The sequence below is a fragment of the Stylophora pistillata genome, chromosome 4 (genome assembly GCF_964205215.1).
Source record: "Stylophora pistillata chromosome 4, jaStyPist1.2, whole genome shotgun sequence".
NCBI lineage: Eukaryota > Metazoa > Cnidaria > Anthozoa > Scleractinia > Pocilloporidae > Stylophora > Stylophora pistillata.
Genome location: NC_142522.1, coordinates 34,160,153 through 34,175,680, shown reverse-complemented (window position 1 = coordinate 34,175,680; position 15,528 = coordinate 34,160,153). Strand labels below are relative to the sequence as shown.

Here is a 15,528-nt window from a genome sequence, read left to right as displayed (position 1 = left end):
TGAGATGGAAATTATTAAAATGTTGCCAATCACGACCTCAAACGTTAGCCGCTTTTCCTATTTCCCGATGTATTTCGATCACTGCTTTGATGTTTTGATGAAGCATTCTTACAACTTACACAATCAGATTCTCTCGTGGCAGCGTATAGGCGGATTCATGTTGACGTCATTGTTTACATTTTTGCTCATTTGCATACGGCTTTGCGTAAAGAAGGAAGCATGTTAGATACAAATTGACTTCAGGCAGCTAAAGAGCTAGGAAACCTCAGTATATGGTGAAATTTTTAGCTCTTTGGGTGTAATATTCAAGGAGAAATAGTCCATCAAAAACTGCAAAATTTCTGGGTGGCAAAAGTGCTAATGAGCTCATACATTCTATGTAAAATTTTGACTTTTTAAACCCGTGTTGCACAAAAAGTATTCAATGCATCAGGCTCGTATTCATTGGCCGAGTTAATCGTACTTTGACCTTTCGATATTCAGACATGATTTATTTTTAGCTCCATCAGAAACTGAATTGCTTATGCTAATGAGGCAAATATTGTAAACAAGGATTCCCCTATACGATTACTCATCACAAAACTCATTGTTTCCAAGGAACTTGTCACTAGGGAAACAGAACAAACCTAATTTGAATGACCAATTAACGTCAATTAAGGTTCATTAAGCTCTCCCTTGGGGCGTCACGGTGTTGAAACACAGTTGAGTGATTGTAATGGAGGCAACTACCAAATAAACATATCTCAGATTGTATTTAGTTACGTTGCCAAACAACAACCACAAAAAAATGTAGCGATTCTTTGAAATTTCCTATTTTTTTTAAGTTGTAGGTGTAGTTGAAGTAGGCACAGGATAGAAAAGTACGGATTATATTCAACTCAATAACAAACACTTACTGAAAATCTTTCAATTTCAATCCATTTTCATTTTGAGACTGGTGATGTGCCTTTTAAATACGAAGCAAATTATGAAAAACTATGCAAATTTTGTTTTGGATTAAAGCTGTTGGCTTTGATACTTAACAGAAAAAGAAAAGGAGTTTCTATCCGAAATCATGATTCCCCTTTCACGAACAAAGAAATTCTTTCGACTTGTATTTTTTTTCCGACTCAGGCAAAGCTGCGGAATGACGAGGTCTCAATGGGGCAATAGGGAGCTTAAGCAACCGCGACGAAAGGGAAGACGACGACGTCAAGTAATCGCGGAGGGTCTGGAACGAGGACGTCGTTTTTAGCGGGAAAATGAAACTTAAGCAGTGAAGTTGCTCAAGGACGACGACGTCTGAAATCTTGTTTATTCTCGCTTCGTCAGTTTAAGAAATGACATCGTCCATAGACGTCCCAAACCTTCTTCTTCTCACTCATGGATCAAATTTCCACATATATATCGAAAGTTCGAGAGTAGGTTATTCAATTCTTGAACATCAACAGTCCAAGGAATTATTAAGCTTTAGCTTTATTTACAATAATTTGCGCATCGCAAAAGTTTAAAATATTAAATTTTACGCAAGTTGTTTGAGATTTAAATTCAGTTCTAAGTGTTGCTGATATAAACAAACCTATTTCGCACAAGGTTTGTCTGATTTTCAACATGCTTTAGCCTGATATGTTCTATCTTTGATGCTCCTTCCTTTGGCGAGCAAACGACGTAAATCTGTCAATTCAATCAATGCTAGCTAGTGGTCGGCACAGATAGCAGTCGTCGCACTTCACCCAAGAATACTATTTTTTCTGGTGTGATTTTGTCGGAATAATTTTTAGGGCTGTAAATCTATATCAAACATTTTGAAAATAGATTCGGAAAACCTGACAGGTATTCAAGCTCATGTTAACACACGGATCTGAAGAATTCTTTGTTGTTAAAAGCGTCTCGATTGAAGAACAGCAACACGCAAAAATTTTAAGTAGCAATAATCCGGCAGTTCCATACACAGCTTTTGACCGAACGCAGAGGTGTATTACACTGCCATTTAAATCTTTTCATTCAATAATAATAATAAACAGCACTCTTTCATAAAATATACTCAAATAAATTTAAACCTTACGTGGTCGCTTTCACCGCTTGACTTGTCTGTTGTGCGGAGGAAGGAATATGAGTTGGTGGGTTTTCGAATTTTATTTGTTTAGAAAACTGAACAGAGTGGTTTAAATCAAACGAAGAAGCGAATACAAACTCCAACCGGCAATAGACTGTCTAAAAACTGACAATAAACCCGCACCTTTCGATGAGAAAAACTGCTTTGAAGTTCGGAAGTTCACAACGGCGTGAAACAGGTCCTTCTCAAGTCGTCGACGACAACACGACGACGGAATTCTTGGTTCGCGCTTGCGCAGTGACGTTCTTGCTACTTCCGGTCGTCGTCCTCCGTTCGTCGTCGTGGTTGCTTAAGCTCCCTAATAGCTCTTACAGTTAACGGTTAAAATTTTGGCCAATTTACGGCTAACGATTAACTTATTTGCGTTGCTGTTAAAAGAAAAAAGTTTGAATATATCAACAAAGTTGAAATGGTAAATTAGCCCTTCGTTAGCCCTTCGTCGGAGCGAATAGGGGAATTGTGGGTTGTGTAGCTCCTTTTTCTGCCTTTAAAAGCACACACAACCCACAATTCCCCTACTCGCTCCGACGAAGGGCTAACGCTCGAAACGTCAGCTTTTATAATCGTAACGGTGGCCAATTTACCATTTCAACTTTGTTGATATATTCAAATTATTTCGTTACCCCCACCGACGCAGCCCCAAACAGTTTCTTTAGAAACTATCAGCCTTTATTAAAAGAATAAAGGTTACGGTTAACTTTTTCTACGATTTACGGTTAAAATTTTTTAAACCCCATGAGACCCTGCTCAATGAAAGGTGCACAATTCAACCAGTTAGATCCAGAGATTATTTGAAATTTTAGTCGGAGGTACAAATTGAACTTATCAATGGCATACATTTTTTATTTCCCCCGAAAGACTCTTTTAAATATTTCACTCCATAAAGCTGAGATCCTAGAAAGCTGTAGTCCTCACTGTCTACAATACATTATTTTTCATTTTAGCGCTAAGGATTTGGTGTTAATCAAACACCATTCCCTGGTTGATATGAATCATTCTTCTGGTCACTTTTCTATTTGAAAATGTATTGGTATGGCAAGAAGAAATTCCTTTTGGTCACTAATAAGAGTAAAATAGCATCTAAAGTATTTCGTGAGCTGTATGCTTTATTCAAATATCGTCATTCGTTCAGTCACGTGATGAGCAGAGACAATCCATGAATGATGGAGAATTGACCGAAAAGTTAACAGCAGGAAAGAAACGAGATAAAGGGGAAATAAAAAAAAGGAGAGGAGAGGAAGGGGAAGGAAATGGTTAAAAAAGAAGAAAATATATGTCCAGCCGAGAGATTCAGGATATCTAGTGCTGTTCTTGTTCCCCCATCTGATGGTTAGGGTTCCTGAAGTGCTTTATCAGATTTTAACGAATATAATGGGAATTAAAATGGTATATCAGTTGCCTGCTCTCTTTCCCTCAAGTAAAAATCAATTTAGTGCAGTGGTAGTAATTAATCAGATGTTAAAAGAGGAGGAAAAAAGGTTTAATGGTCGCGTCATCTGCATCTTGCGTCAATCTGGTGGCAACAGTGGTCCGACTGATTCTGGCGACCTTTTCGTCGATCAGTATCGTTACTCTCACATTCCATATCGGCCTATAATTCTTGGCTCTGTAATAGTTACCCATTAGCCCAATAGTGCCCCTCTAATATTTTATCAGATTTTTACGAAAATGGATTTTTTATGATAGATATAAATCACCGATCTTCCGCATTTGACAGCTCACAATATTTTACATGGCTCTATAACATCAACCGAGATTTTGCTCTCCAAGCTACCAAACCTTCTCCACCAGCCCCAAATGGAGCACGCAATAGTTTATAAAATGGACCACAGCTGGTGTTCTTCATTTTCTCATAGCCCTGATGACATACAAGCTACTTGGGTTGGACATTTTCTTGTTGTTTTGAACGTGATTTTAAGTGGAAGCGCCACCTTAGGAAATCTTCTGATCTTGGTTGCCCTTCAAAAGGACTCTCGTCTTCATCCTCCATCGAAGCTTTTGTTTCGTTCCTTGGCGTCCACAGATCTCTGTGTTGGCCTTATTGCGCAGCCAAGTTTTGTTGTTTATCTATTTGTAATCCTAGAAAACAATCATAGCCTGTGTGAAATATCTGAAAATGTAACCAACGTTTCTGGCGCTGTCTTTACTGTCATTTCGCTTTGCACATTAACATGGATAAGTGTGGACAGATTCCTCGCTTTGCAATTGGGGTTGAGGTACAGACACTTTGTGACAGTGCCCCGAGTTCGTAGAACCTTAGTCTTTTCCTGGTTGCTCGTTTTATCAATTGGCACATTGCATTTTTGGAAATTCGATGTTTTTTTGGCCATCATGACTTTGATTGTAGTAATTTGCCTTGTTGCCACAATTTTCTGCTACTCGATGATTTTCGTTACTATGCGACGTCGGCGAGCGCGGCAGATAATTGATTTTGGACAACAAACAGGACACATGCTTAGATATAAAAAGGCAGTTTATAAATTGATGGGGATTTCCCTTTTAGTGGTATCGTTTTATCTGCCGTTTTCGTCCTTTATTACTGTAAGAGTTATAAGCGGACCTGACCCCAGCTTTGCAGTATGGTTGATAACTTTAACAACAGTAGTTTTTCTCAATTCCTCCCTGAACCCACTTGTTTATATTTGGAAGATCGGGGAAGTTAGACGAGCTGTAATTTATACAGTCCGCCGATTTTGTTAATGCTGTCTGTATTATTCACTAGTCGTTAAAGAATTCGATTAATTTTCCTGATCAAGAGACAACTTGAATGTTACCCTCAGTGTGACACGTACACTATAATGCATGTTAATGATGGGGAGGAGATTGTCAGGTAAGAGGAAGTCGATTCTTAGATGGCTTAACACGCTTTGAAGTACGCAACCCCAGTTAATGGAGTATATTTCACCCATAGTAGCCAAGGAGTACAAAAAACTAGAAATTTACAATTTTTTGGAGAAAATCTTGCTTTCCTCGGAATAAGGCTGTTGTTAATTACACAGTGGTTTTCCTTATATGACCAATATTTATTTATGATATTTAAGATAGTATGCGCGCTCTCATCGATCAAGTGTTGTGTTTAGATGAGGCCAAATAAACACGTAGAAAGACGTCTTTATTTAAAGCAAGACCAGGGATATTAAACGTAATTTCGTTCCTTGAAAAGTCTTTCTTTGCAAAGCATTAATTGTGCAATGAACGCATTTTCCGAAAAAAAAAATTGAAAGTCCTTTCCTATGCAAGAAAAGTGCCCTCCAAAAATTGAACAAATTGCTTCAGATATTGATGGCGATGTAAACTGAATTTAGAATTTAGAAAGGAAGCGAATTTCATTTTTCCTCCGGAAGTACTGCCTATAAACTAACCCCGTAAAGCTGGTCTCCATTGCTAAGTGAAACACTCCCTTTACTCCAAGATCCAAATAATAATTCTCCTCACCGCTTGCCATATATCTTTTATAGATTGAGCTCCGAGAATTTGGTTTCTGAATAAAGGAATATCTCCCAGTTTACTTTTTTCTTTCATCTTGCGTCAATTCGGTGGCAAAAATAGTGCCGCCGATCGATAGTCGTGACTTTCTTCGTTGAATTAAAATTGTGGAATTTCCGCCATATTTCAAATCGTTCAAATCGTTTGCCGAACTCCCATGTTAATTCCTGAATGAAGATCGCAAAAGAAAATCAAATGGGCCCGAAGTACTCTTTTTTATCAATTTTATGGCTATCTTTTCATTGTTGTAAATTTATATCATTTCAATCCGTAATAAAAAAATTGAGCTCTTGCGCAATTCACTGAAGGTGTAACCAACGTCTCCGTTTCTGTATTGCACTCATCACACTTTGCACATCGACCGGAATGAGTGTGGACGGACTTTTCGCTTTGTTGTTGAGGCTGAGATACAGATCTAGAATCTTTGTAACAGGACCCGAGCCCAAAGAACCCTTGTTTTCCCAAATGATTTCGGAACAATTCCAAATCAAAGAGAAGAGAACCAACTATATCCATAGTTTATGTGATTTAATTAAGGGCAACTGTCGGATCCTTCCAACTGATGTGAGAAGTTTAGTATGAATAGCAACTGACGCTTTTGTGGTATTTAACTGGATTTTGATGAAGCCATCAGTAAGAGAGCCGAATTCCATGTATCCATAGATCATAATCATCCTTATCAATGTGGTGGCAACAGAATTGTCATCGATAAAAATACTCTTTTTCCATCAAATCAAAATTGTCCCAAATATTTGCCGAGATGGCATACTAATTACCTCTTTTGCTTCCCTCGATTTTTATCGTATTTTGGCCGCAAGGACGTGAGTTGTTCCAAAGTAAATTTTGAGATTTTAATGAGCGATTAGTAAGAAAAGAAAAATCCATTATTTTGCGGAAATGGGTTTTACACTATGTTCCCATATCTAATCTCTATCTGGTGGCAACCCACTTAGTTGTTTTCGTCAAATCAAATTTGTAGCTCTCACAACAGAAATTGCCATGCCATTCTTAATTTTTAAAAGTTATTAGAGAATTTGCCCCTCAAAATGCCCGCGAACTTCTCTAATGCCTCCATGGAGATCGTTAAAGTTAATGAAATACTTCAAAGGTGTTCTTTCTTTATCGATAGCCTTAAAGACCGAGAGCCAACTTACGTTGAATATTTGTTTATTGTTGTGAATGTGATTTTGAGTGGAGGCGCATTCTTAGGGAATCTTCTGATCTTGGTTGCCCTTGAAAAAGATTCTCGAAAACGAAGAATATAATAGAAGTCTCAGCCTATAAACCATTTATTGTGTGACGAAAACTCTCTCCAGAATAGGTTGATTTTCCTTTCCTGTTCAAGGAAAGTTCTCTGTAGAAATTGAAATAATCGTTGGTGGTAGAAATTAGATTTTACAAATATAACTTTTATTTTATTTCTCCCCTAAACGTACTATTTACTTACTCTACTCCATAGAGCCTGGTTCATTTCTAATTGAAATGAACCTAAACCCTTTCAAGTCCAAAACCTAAATGTTACTTCTTCTCAATGCCTGCCTTACATTACTACTTTGATGTTAAATCAAACAATAACTGATATTTTTCTTCGATCTCATCAATACTTCGCTTGAAAAGGTATTGTTAATGTCAGGGAAAATTCCTTTTTGACCACCATCGAAGGGTTAATTAGGTACAATAGAAAAAAATAATTGGATGAGTATTATATTTTAATGTCTCCATTTATGCAATCTAGGGATTGGCAAAGAAATTAAACTGTTTGTGGAGGAGGGAGATTCAGTGGAAAATTTCATAGGAGAAAAGGGGAAAATGGAGGGGGAAGAGATGGCTGAAACATAGCAAAGTTTCAGTCAAGACGATAGATTCGATGTAGAATGCTGTTCGCGTGCCCTAGTTTCATACTTCACTCTCATAGTTGGTTCTTCTGTGAGGGTTCATCAGATTTTAACGAAATTAACAGAGGGTACATCAATTACATTTTGTCGTACCCTCAATTTTACCTCAAATTTGGCCTCAAGCAAAAGACAAGTTCCCTCCGGATGACAACCCATTACTGCGTCAGTAGTATTTAATTAGATGTAATACAGGAGAGGAAAATTCCGTTTATTTACGGAAATAAGTTTTACATCATGATTATAATTACAAATCGTTATCCTTATCTTGCATCAATTAGGTGGTTTTTTCTTCAAATCACATTTGTCACGCTCTTAAATTATTTTACATTGCCCTTTAATATCTTGGAGGTGTAAGATTCAAGAAGGCGTTCCTCCCTCACGACTTTTTGATGGAAGATGCAAACATTAGTCGATTGGACCTCAGGTGTCTTTGGTTTATCGATATCTTTGAATACCCAGAACCTCCTTGGGTTGTCTATTTTTTCATTGTTGTAAATGTGATTTTCAGTGGAAGCGCAATCTTAGGAAATCTGCTCATCTTGGTTGCCCTTCAAAAGGACTCTCGTCTTCATCCTCCATCTAAGCTTTTGTTTCGTTCCTTGGCGTCGACGGATCTGTGTGTTGGCCTTATTGCGCAGCCAAGTTTTGTTGTGTATCTTATTTTTATCCTTAAAAACAAATTGAGCCTATGTGAAATACCTGAAGCTGTAATCAACATCTCTGGCGCTGTATTAACTGTCATTTCGCTTTGCACATTGACCGGAATAAGTGTGGACAGACTTCTTGCTTTGCAGATGGGAATGAGATACAGACACTTTGTAACAGTGGCCCGAGTTCGTAGAATGTTAGCCTTCACCTGGTTGCTAGTTTTATCGATTGGTGTTCTACACTTTTGGAAAATCAATTTTTTTTTTGCCATAACATGTTTTATTATAGTATTTTGCCTTGCGGCCCTAACTTTCTGCTACTCGATGGTTTTTCTTATTATGCGACGTCGACGAGAGCTACAGATATTTAATTTTGGACAACAAACAGGACACATCGTAAGATATAAAAAAGGAGTTTATAAATTGATAGGTATTTCCCTTTTAATGGTATCGTTTTATCTGCCATTTTCGTCCTTTATTACTGTAAGAGTTATAAACGGACCCGACGCTAGCTATGCAGTATGGTTGAAAACTTTTACAACCGTAGTTTTTCTCAATTCCTCCCTGAACCCACTTGTTTATATTTGGAAGATCAGGGAAGTTAGACGAGCCGTGATTGTCACAGTTCGCGCACCCTTTACATTTTGCCTCTAGCATGAAGGGGCAAAGGCTAGGGTTAGAGTGTCCAATTCCTCAAATTGTTTGCTTTAATGTAGCAAGCAAGTCGTCCTGTATTGAAGAATTGATTGTGTTTCATCAATAGTAGTCAAGGAATGCAATAACTTATGTATTATTTTTTTTTATACGGCAATTTGATAGTCAGGTCTCTACTTCTGTCTTCGATGAGGATATTATGACCGTCAGGTACGATTGCAATTGTAATTTTCGGCTTAATGAGTTGCCAGTTTCTCGAAGGTATATATGGTGAAGCATGAGCTTAATTTTTTTTTTGCATCTTATTTTGGCCACAAGGATGTGAGTTGTTCTAAAATAATTTTTGAGATTTTAATGAAGCCGTTAATGAGCAAAGGAAAATCCATTATTTTGCGGAAATGGGTTTTGCACTGTGATCCCATATCTACTCTCTATCTGGTGGCAACTCACTTAGTGGTTTTCGTCAAAAGAAATTTGTATCTCTCACGACATTTTGAAATTGCCATATCATTCTTATCTTTAAAAGTTAATAGAGAATTTACTCCTCAAAATGCCCGTGAACTTCTCTCATCCCTCCATGGAGATCGCTAAATTTGATGAAATACTTCAGAGGTGTTCTTAGTTTATCGATAGCCTTAAAGACCGAGAGCCAACTTGAGTTGAATATTTGTTTATTGTTGTGAATGCGATTTTGAGTGGAAGTGCATTCTTAGGAATATTCTGATCTTGGTTACCCTTAAAAAATATCCTCGCTTTAATCCTCCACCTAAGCTTTTGTTTCGTTCCTTGGCGTCGTCGGATCTGTTTGTTGGCCTAATTGCGCAACCCACTTTTGTTTTTTCATCTGTCCTAAAATTAAAGATAGCCTTTGTAAAATATCTGAAAGCGTGGTCAACCTCTCCTGTATAGGTTTTGCTGTCATTTCTCTATGCACATTCACTGGGATAGGTATGGACAGATTCCTCGCCTTGCAGTTGGGTATGAGATACAAATACTAGGTGACTGCGGACCGTGTTCGACACGATAGGACGGAAAACGCGTGCACTGTAAATACCTCTCGTTGTCCCATACAAAGCCTTAGAAAACTTTACTAAGGCTTAGTGTGGGACAACAGGAGGTACTTACAGTACACGTATTTTCCGTCCTGTCATTTTGTTTTATTCTGGTGCTAGTTTTATCGATTGGTGTGTTTCAGTTTTGGAAGTATAATTTCGTCTTTGCTATTCTGACTTTCACCGTAGTACTATGTCTAGTCCTAACAATTTCCTGATACATGATGATTTTCGTGACTATACGTCATCGACGCGCGCGGCAGATTGCTAAAATGGGAAGATAAACAGGACACATGTTCAGGTATAAAAAGGCAGTCTATAAATTGCTATGCCGGGATCTCGCTTTTGATGATATTGTTTTATCTACCATTTTCTTACGCTACAGCTGTAAGACATATAAACGGACCAGAAAGCGCTAATGCATTATGGTTGGTAGCCATGACTTCAGTAGTTTTTCCCAATTCCTCCCTGAACCAACTTGTTTATATCTAGAAGATCAGGAATCCAATTTAGAGCGAAACAACTAAAAATGGATCATTTTTCCAAGAGACCACGATCTCTCGAGACTACGTCTGTCATTAGTTTATCACAGTTTTGTTCTTATGCAGCTTTCTAATACATACCCCTACCCCTGTAAAATATCTTAATTTCGTGCAAGGCCACTAAATAACTGATCAGCCTAAGACAATATCGATATCTAAGATAGTATGCATGCTCTGTGACCGGTCGATAGGTGCCCTTAGATGAGGCAATATAAACACGTAAAAGGTCTTTTACACAAAATGAATTTTATTTTATTTTTCCCTAGATGCACTATTTTTAACTTAACTCCACGGAGCTGGGTTCAATGCTAATTAAAAGGTCATTTACCCTTTCAATTCCAAAATGTAAATATTAATTCTTTTCAATGCCTGCAATACATTACTTACTACTTTGACGGTATATCAAACATTATCCCCAACTTGATATTTTTCTCTCATCTCATTAACATTTTGCTTGAAAAGGTATTGTTCATGTTAGGAAAAATTCCTTTTTTGCCACCATCGAAGGGTAAAGTAGTTCAAATAGAAAAAAATATATATTATTAGTATTATATATTAATGTCTCCATTTACGCAATCTAGTGATTGGCAAAGAAACTGTTTGCGGAGGCTGAGATTCAATAGAAAATTTCATAGAATGAAGAAGGGGAGAATGGAGGAGAAAGGGATGGCTGAGACATAGCAAAATTTGCGTCAAGGAGAAAGATTGGGTGAAGAATGCTGTTCTTGTGCCTTAGTTTCATACTTCAGTCGAATAGTTAGTTCTCCTGTGGAGGTTTATCAGATTTTAACGAGAATTACAGGAGATGGTACATTGATGACCTTTTGTTGTCCCCTCAAATTTACCTCAAATTTGGCCTCAAGCAAAAAACAAATTCCCTCTGGTTGACAACCCATTAGTGCGTCAGCAGTATTTAATCAGATATTAATAGAGGAGAGGAAAATGCCATTTATTCACGGGAAATAAGCTTTACGCCATGATTACAAATCGTTATCTTTATCTTGCGTCGATTTGGTGCTTTTTTTCTTCAAATCACATTTGTCAGGCTCTCAAATTATTTCACATTGCCCTATAATATCTTGGTAGTGTAAGATTCAAGAAGGCACTCCTCCCTCACGACTTTTTGATGGAAGATGCAAACATTAATCGATTGAACTTCAGGTGTTTTTGGTTTATCGATATCCTCGAAGACTCAGAACCTTCTTGGGTTTTCTATTTTTTCATTGTTGTAAATGTGATTTTCAGTGGAAGCGCAATCTTAGGAAATCTGCTCATCTTGGTTGCACTTCAAAAGGATTCTCGTCTTCATCCACCATCTAAGCTTTTGTTTCGTTCCTTGGCGTCGACAGATCTGTGTGTTGGCCTTATTGCGCAGCCAAGTTTTGTTGTTTATCTTACTTTTATCCTTAAAAACAAATTGAGCCTATGTCAAATATCGGAAGGTGTAACCATCATCTCTGGCGCTGGCTTTACTCTAATTTCGCTTTGCACATTAACATGGATAAGTGTGGACAGATTCCTCGCTTTGCAGTTGGGGTTGAGATACAGAAACTTTGTAACAGTGGCCCGAGTTCGTAGAATCTTAGTCTTTTCCTGGTTGCTAGTTTTACCGATTGGCACATTGTACATTTGGAAATTCAATGTCTATTTGGCCAACACAACTTTGATTGCAGTACTTTGCCTGGTAGCTACAACTTCCTGTTACTCGACGATATTTGTTACAATGCGACGTCGACGAGCGCGGCAGATAATTGATTTTGGACAACAAACAGGACAAATGCTTAGATATAAAAGGACAGTTTATAAATTGATGGGGATTTCCCTTTTGATGGTATCGTTTTATCTGCCGTTTTCGTGCTTTATTATTGTTAGAGTTATAAACCCACCCGACTTCAGCTATGGAGTAGGGTTGATAACTTTAACAACAGTAGTTTTTCTCAATTCCTCCCTGAACCCACTTGTTTACATTTGGAAGATCGGGGAAGTGAGACGAGCCGTGATTGTTACAGTTCGCGCACTCTTTACATTTTGCTTCTAGCTTTCACTAACGATGGCATGAAGGGGCAAAGGCTAGGGTTAGAGTGTCCAATTGCTCAAATTGTTTGCTTTAATGTAACGAGCCAGTCGTCCTGTATTGAAGAATTGATTATGTTTCATCAATAGTAGTCAAGGAATGTAATAACTTTTATATTATTTTTTTTGATGCGGTAATTTGATATTCAGGTCTCTACTTCTGTCTTCAATGAGGATATTACGATCGTCAGGTACGATTGCAATTGGAATTTTCGGCTTAATGAGTTGTTAGTTTCACCAAGGTATTGTGAGGTACGAACTTAATTTTTGATTGTTGTTCTTATCTCAAACATTTTTCCTTTAAGTAAAATATCACAGCTCTTATGACCAAGTATCTGGAGCAACATGACGTAAGTTAAAAAAGAAAGCTAGTGAGTAGTATCGCTATTTCGTTCTTTGAGAGTAGTAACGAGTATTGTTGGAAGACTACTAGCACTCTCTGATTAGCGCACGTAGTGCTTTGTTCCAGTGTGTTGTTAAACTTTTTACCATATTTAAAGTAGGCAATATTTTGTGATCTTGAACAGATGAAAAGATGACCAATAACTTAAAATGAAAGCTACAGAGATGTGAGTAATGCCAATGTAAGATTTGTTATGCCTTTTAGTGCTAACTAAATCATCATTGTAAGTCGCTTTTATTACACGTTTCGGGCAGTCAGAGGGCCAATAACTAAAATCAACCAATCAAAATGCTCTATTTCCGGTCCAATATTCTCTAAGTATTGGACCGGGCACTGTCCCGAATGGTCCCGAATGATATCGCACTTGTGTCCCTTTGAACTTCAGTCGTATAATAAATCTCCTATAAACCAAGCTTTCTCGGGACCGCACTGGAAGAATATCGGCCCTCGGTCTTTTTTGTACGGACCTCGCTGCGCTCGGTCCGTACTGTCAAGACCTCGGGCCGATATTCTCCCAGTACGGCCCTCGCGCTTGGTTAATAAGATATAGATATTAATTTCTCAAATAATACGTGAATTATAAATGTAAAAGAAGGCCGTATCACCTCGTGAGGTTGTATCATTCGTGCGAGTTTCTGTTTTATTGTTATTTTAAGAATACATCGATAATAAAAGCTTTAATCCAGGCAGAAATACCTAAGTTTTAGTTTGAGAGTTCTTGATATAATCGAGAAGAACTTTTGTATCGCCTAGCGTTAAGAATACGAATACCACGATGGCAAAAAAACAGAAGAGATGTTGACGTTAAATCCTTACTCGTGTGCAACCCGTTGTATTTAACAGGTGCAAAACTCTGTCGGTCCAGAAAGCAAATTAAAAGCTCTTATAACGTATTTCATTCAATATAAACAAAGTTAGCTCAGAATAGAATTGTAGGAAAGTTCGACGAAGTTCATGGCGCGGATTTTCCCATTCCGAGAAAAGCGCAAATGAGAATCAATTTGGATTCACTAAAGGTAAATATCCCCTATTTCATATTTTCTTTGGCTGAATATTTGCCATTGAGGAGCCTGTCGCACTTAATGGCTGCTTTTTGTGGGTACAAAAAAAATCGTTTATCAGTGTCAATCCGGCGGCCACTTCAAAGACCTCGGCAACTCCAATGAGGCTCCAATTAAGAAACATAACTGCTAGCTGCATTACTCTCGATGCTATTGAGATGAAAATGTTTTGAAAGATTCTGTTGATTGTTATGTAAAAAAAAAAATTAAGTGTAAATCTATGGTTAAATAAACACTTAACCTTCGGATTTTAGGCCAAAAAAGAATCCTGAGCATATCTAGTGTTAGTTTTCTATTTTAAGCCCGTAACAAGATCATTAAGAGAAGAAATTAATTTTCAATTTGACTCCAGGGCCTAACGGAAATGAAAACTGAATGCGATTCTTATAACTTGCCATTATGAGGGTCTATATCTCATCTCAAAATAAATATCTTAGTGTTTAATATCCGCCATTCTAAAACAACTTTTGTATTCATGCCAAGAATTGTCAACTTTCCAAGATCGCATCAAAATAATATTTTGTGTAATGCGTCGTACGATTGCCATCCATAAAGTGAAACTGAATGTTCTAATTCACTTCCAAATGGAAAACAGTAGCTTAAGTCTCCAGTTTCAGGAGGTCACCGAATGCACTGCGTACGCTAACATATTCTTCAACCTCAGATCGGCTTGGATAATTTTTTTCATCATTGCTTTCGATGTTGTTCTTTTTTTAATGGCAATCGTGGGAAACGCACTGATCTTAGTGGCTCTTCAGTCGGAATCTCACCTTTTTCCAACATCAAGAATGTTATTTCGCTCTCTAGCATCAACTGATCTTTGCGTCGGTCTTATAACTCAACCTTGCTTTGGAATCTTTCTATTTTCGGTGGCGACAAATCGTATGCGCATATGTGAAATAACGGAAGGTATGCTACACGCCAGTGGCGCGGTACTTTGCGGTATATCTCTTTCCAATCTGACCGCAATAAGTGTGGATAGACTTCTCGCTCTGCACTTAGGGCTGAGGTACAGACAAGTTCTGACTGTTACACGAGTTCGTGGAGTTATAGCTCTCTCGTGGCTGGTGTATTCGTCACTTGGCTTGCTATACTACTTGAACATAGATGGTTTCTTGATTGCTTTGCCCATAAACACACTCTTATGTATTCTGTCCTTGACAATTTGCTACATGAAAATCGTGGTTACTATGCGTCGTCGTCAAGCTCGGGTTCACGAAGAGAGACACTTGAACAATGTCAATTCAGGCCGCCTGCAGATGTACCAAAAAACAGTTACTTATTCAATGTGGGTTTCGCTTGCAATAATATCTTTTTATCTTCCATTTATGGTTGTCTTAGTTGTCAGATCGATTCACGGAAACAGTCTCTCTTTAGTGCGTGCACAAGGCCTCGCTGCATGTTTGGTTTTTCTCAACTCATCGTTGAACCCGTTTATTTATTGCTGGAAGATCAAGGAAGTAAGACAAACTGTAAAGACGACGGTCAGACGCTGCTGGCCTCTATCTACACAAAATTGAAGCCTGACATCTTTATCAAGAAAATGCTACTTGTCTGTATTGGCAACGAGTCAGATTTTTTTATTTCATTTAACGAGGGATGGATTTTTTTTCCTCACCT

At 37.9% G+C, this 15,528-nt stretch overlaps 3 protein-coding genes across 3 annotated transcripts; all 3 read left to right on the top strand.

Annotated features, from left to right (window-relative positions):
• Positions 1 to 3,724: 3,724 nt before the first annotated feature.
• Positions 3,725 to 5,603, top strand: LOC148733460 (melanocyte-stimulating hormone receptor-like). The gene has a single exon (XM_088755905.1). It carries the CDS (start codon positions 3,893 to 3,895, stop codon positions 4,793 to 4,795), a length of 903 nt encoding a protein of 300 aa, XP_088612031.1. The 5' UTR covers positions 3,725 to 3,892; the 3' UTR covers positions 4,796 to 5,603.
• A 2,211-nt stretch (positions 5,604 to 7,814) lies between these two features.
• Positions 7,815 to 9,441, top strand: LOC148733459 (melanocyte-stimulating hormone receptor-like). The gene has a single exon (XM_088755812.1). The coding sequence runs from the start codon at positions 7,866 to 7,868 to the stop codon at positions 8,775 to 8,777; it is 912 nt and encodes a 303-aa protein (XP_088611938.1). The 5' UTR covers positions 7,815 to 7,865; the 3' UTR covers positions 8,778 to 9,441.
• Positions 9,442 to 11,372: 1,931 nt separating this feature from the next.
• LOC148733458 (melanocyte-stimulating hormone receptor-like) lies at positions 11,373 to 13,547 on the top strand. Its single transcript, XM_088759057.1, has one exon. The coding sequence runs from the start codon at positions 11,498 to 11,500 to the stop codon at positions 12,407 to 12,409; it is 912 nt and encodes a 303-aa protein (XP_088615183.1). The 5' UTR covers positions 11,373 to 11,497; the 3' UTR covers positions 12,410 to 13,547.
• Positions 13,548 to 15,528: the final 1,981 nt, after the last annotated feature.

Bases quoted from the DNA above. Each gene is read 5' to 3' on its own strand.
- LOC148733458 (XM_088759057.1), top strand. From the start codon at position 11,498: ATGGAAGATGCAAACATTAATCGATTGAACTTCAGGTGTTTTTGGTTT.
- LOC148733460 (XM_088755905.1), top strand. From the start codon at position 3,893: ATGGAGCACGCAATAGTTTATAAAATGGACCACAGCTGGTGTTCTTCA.
- LOC148733459 (XM_088755812.1), top strand. From the start codon at position 7,866: ATGGAAGATGCAAACATTAGTCGATTGGACCTCAGGTGTCTTTGGTTT.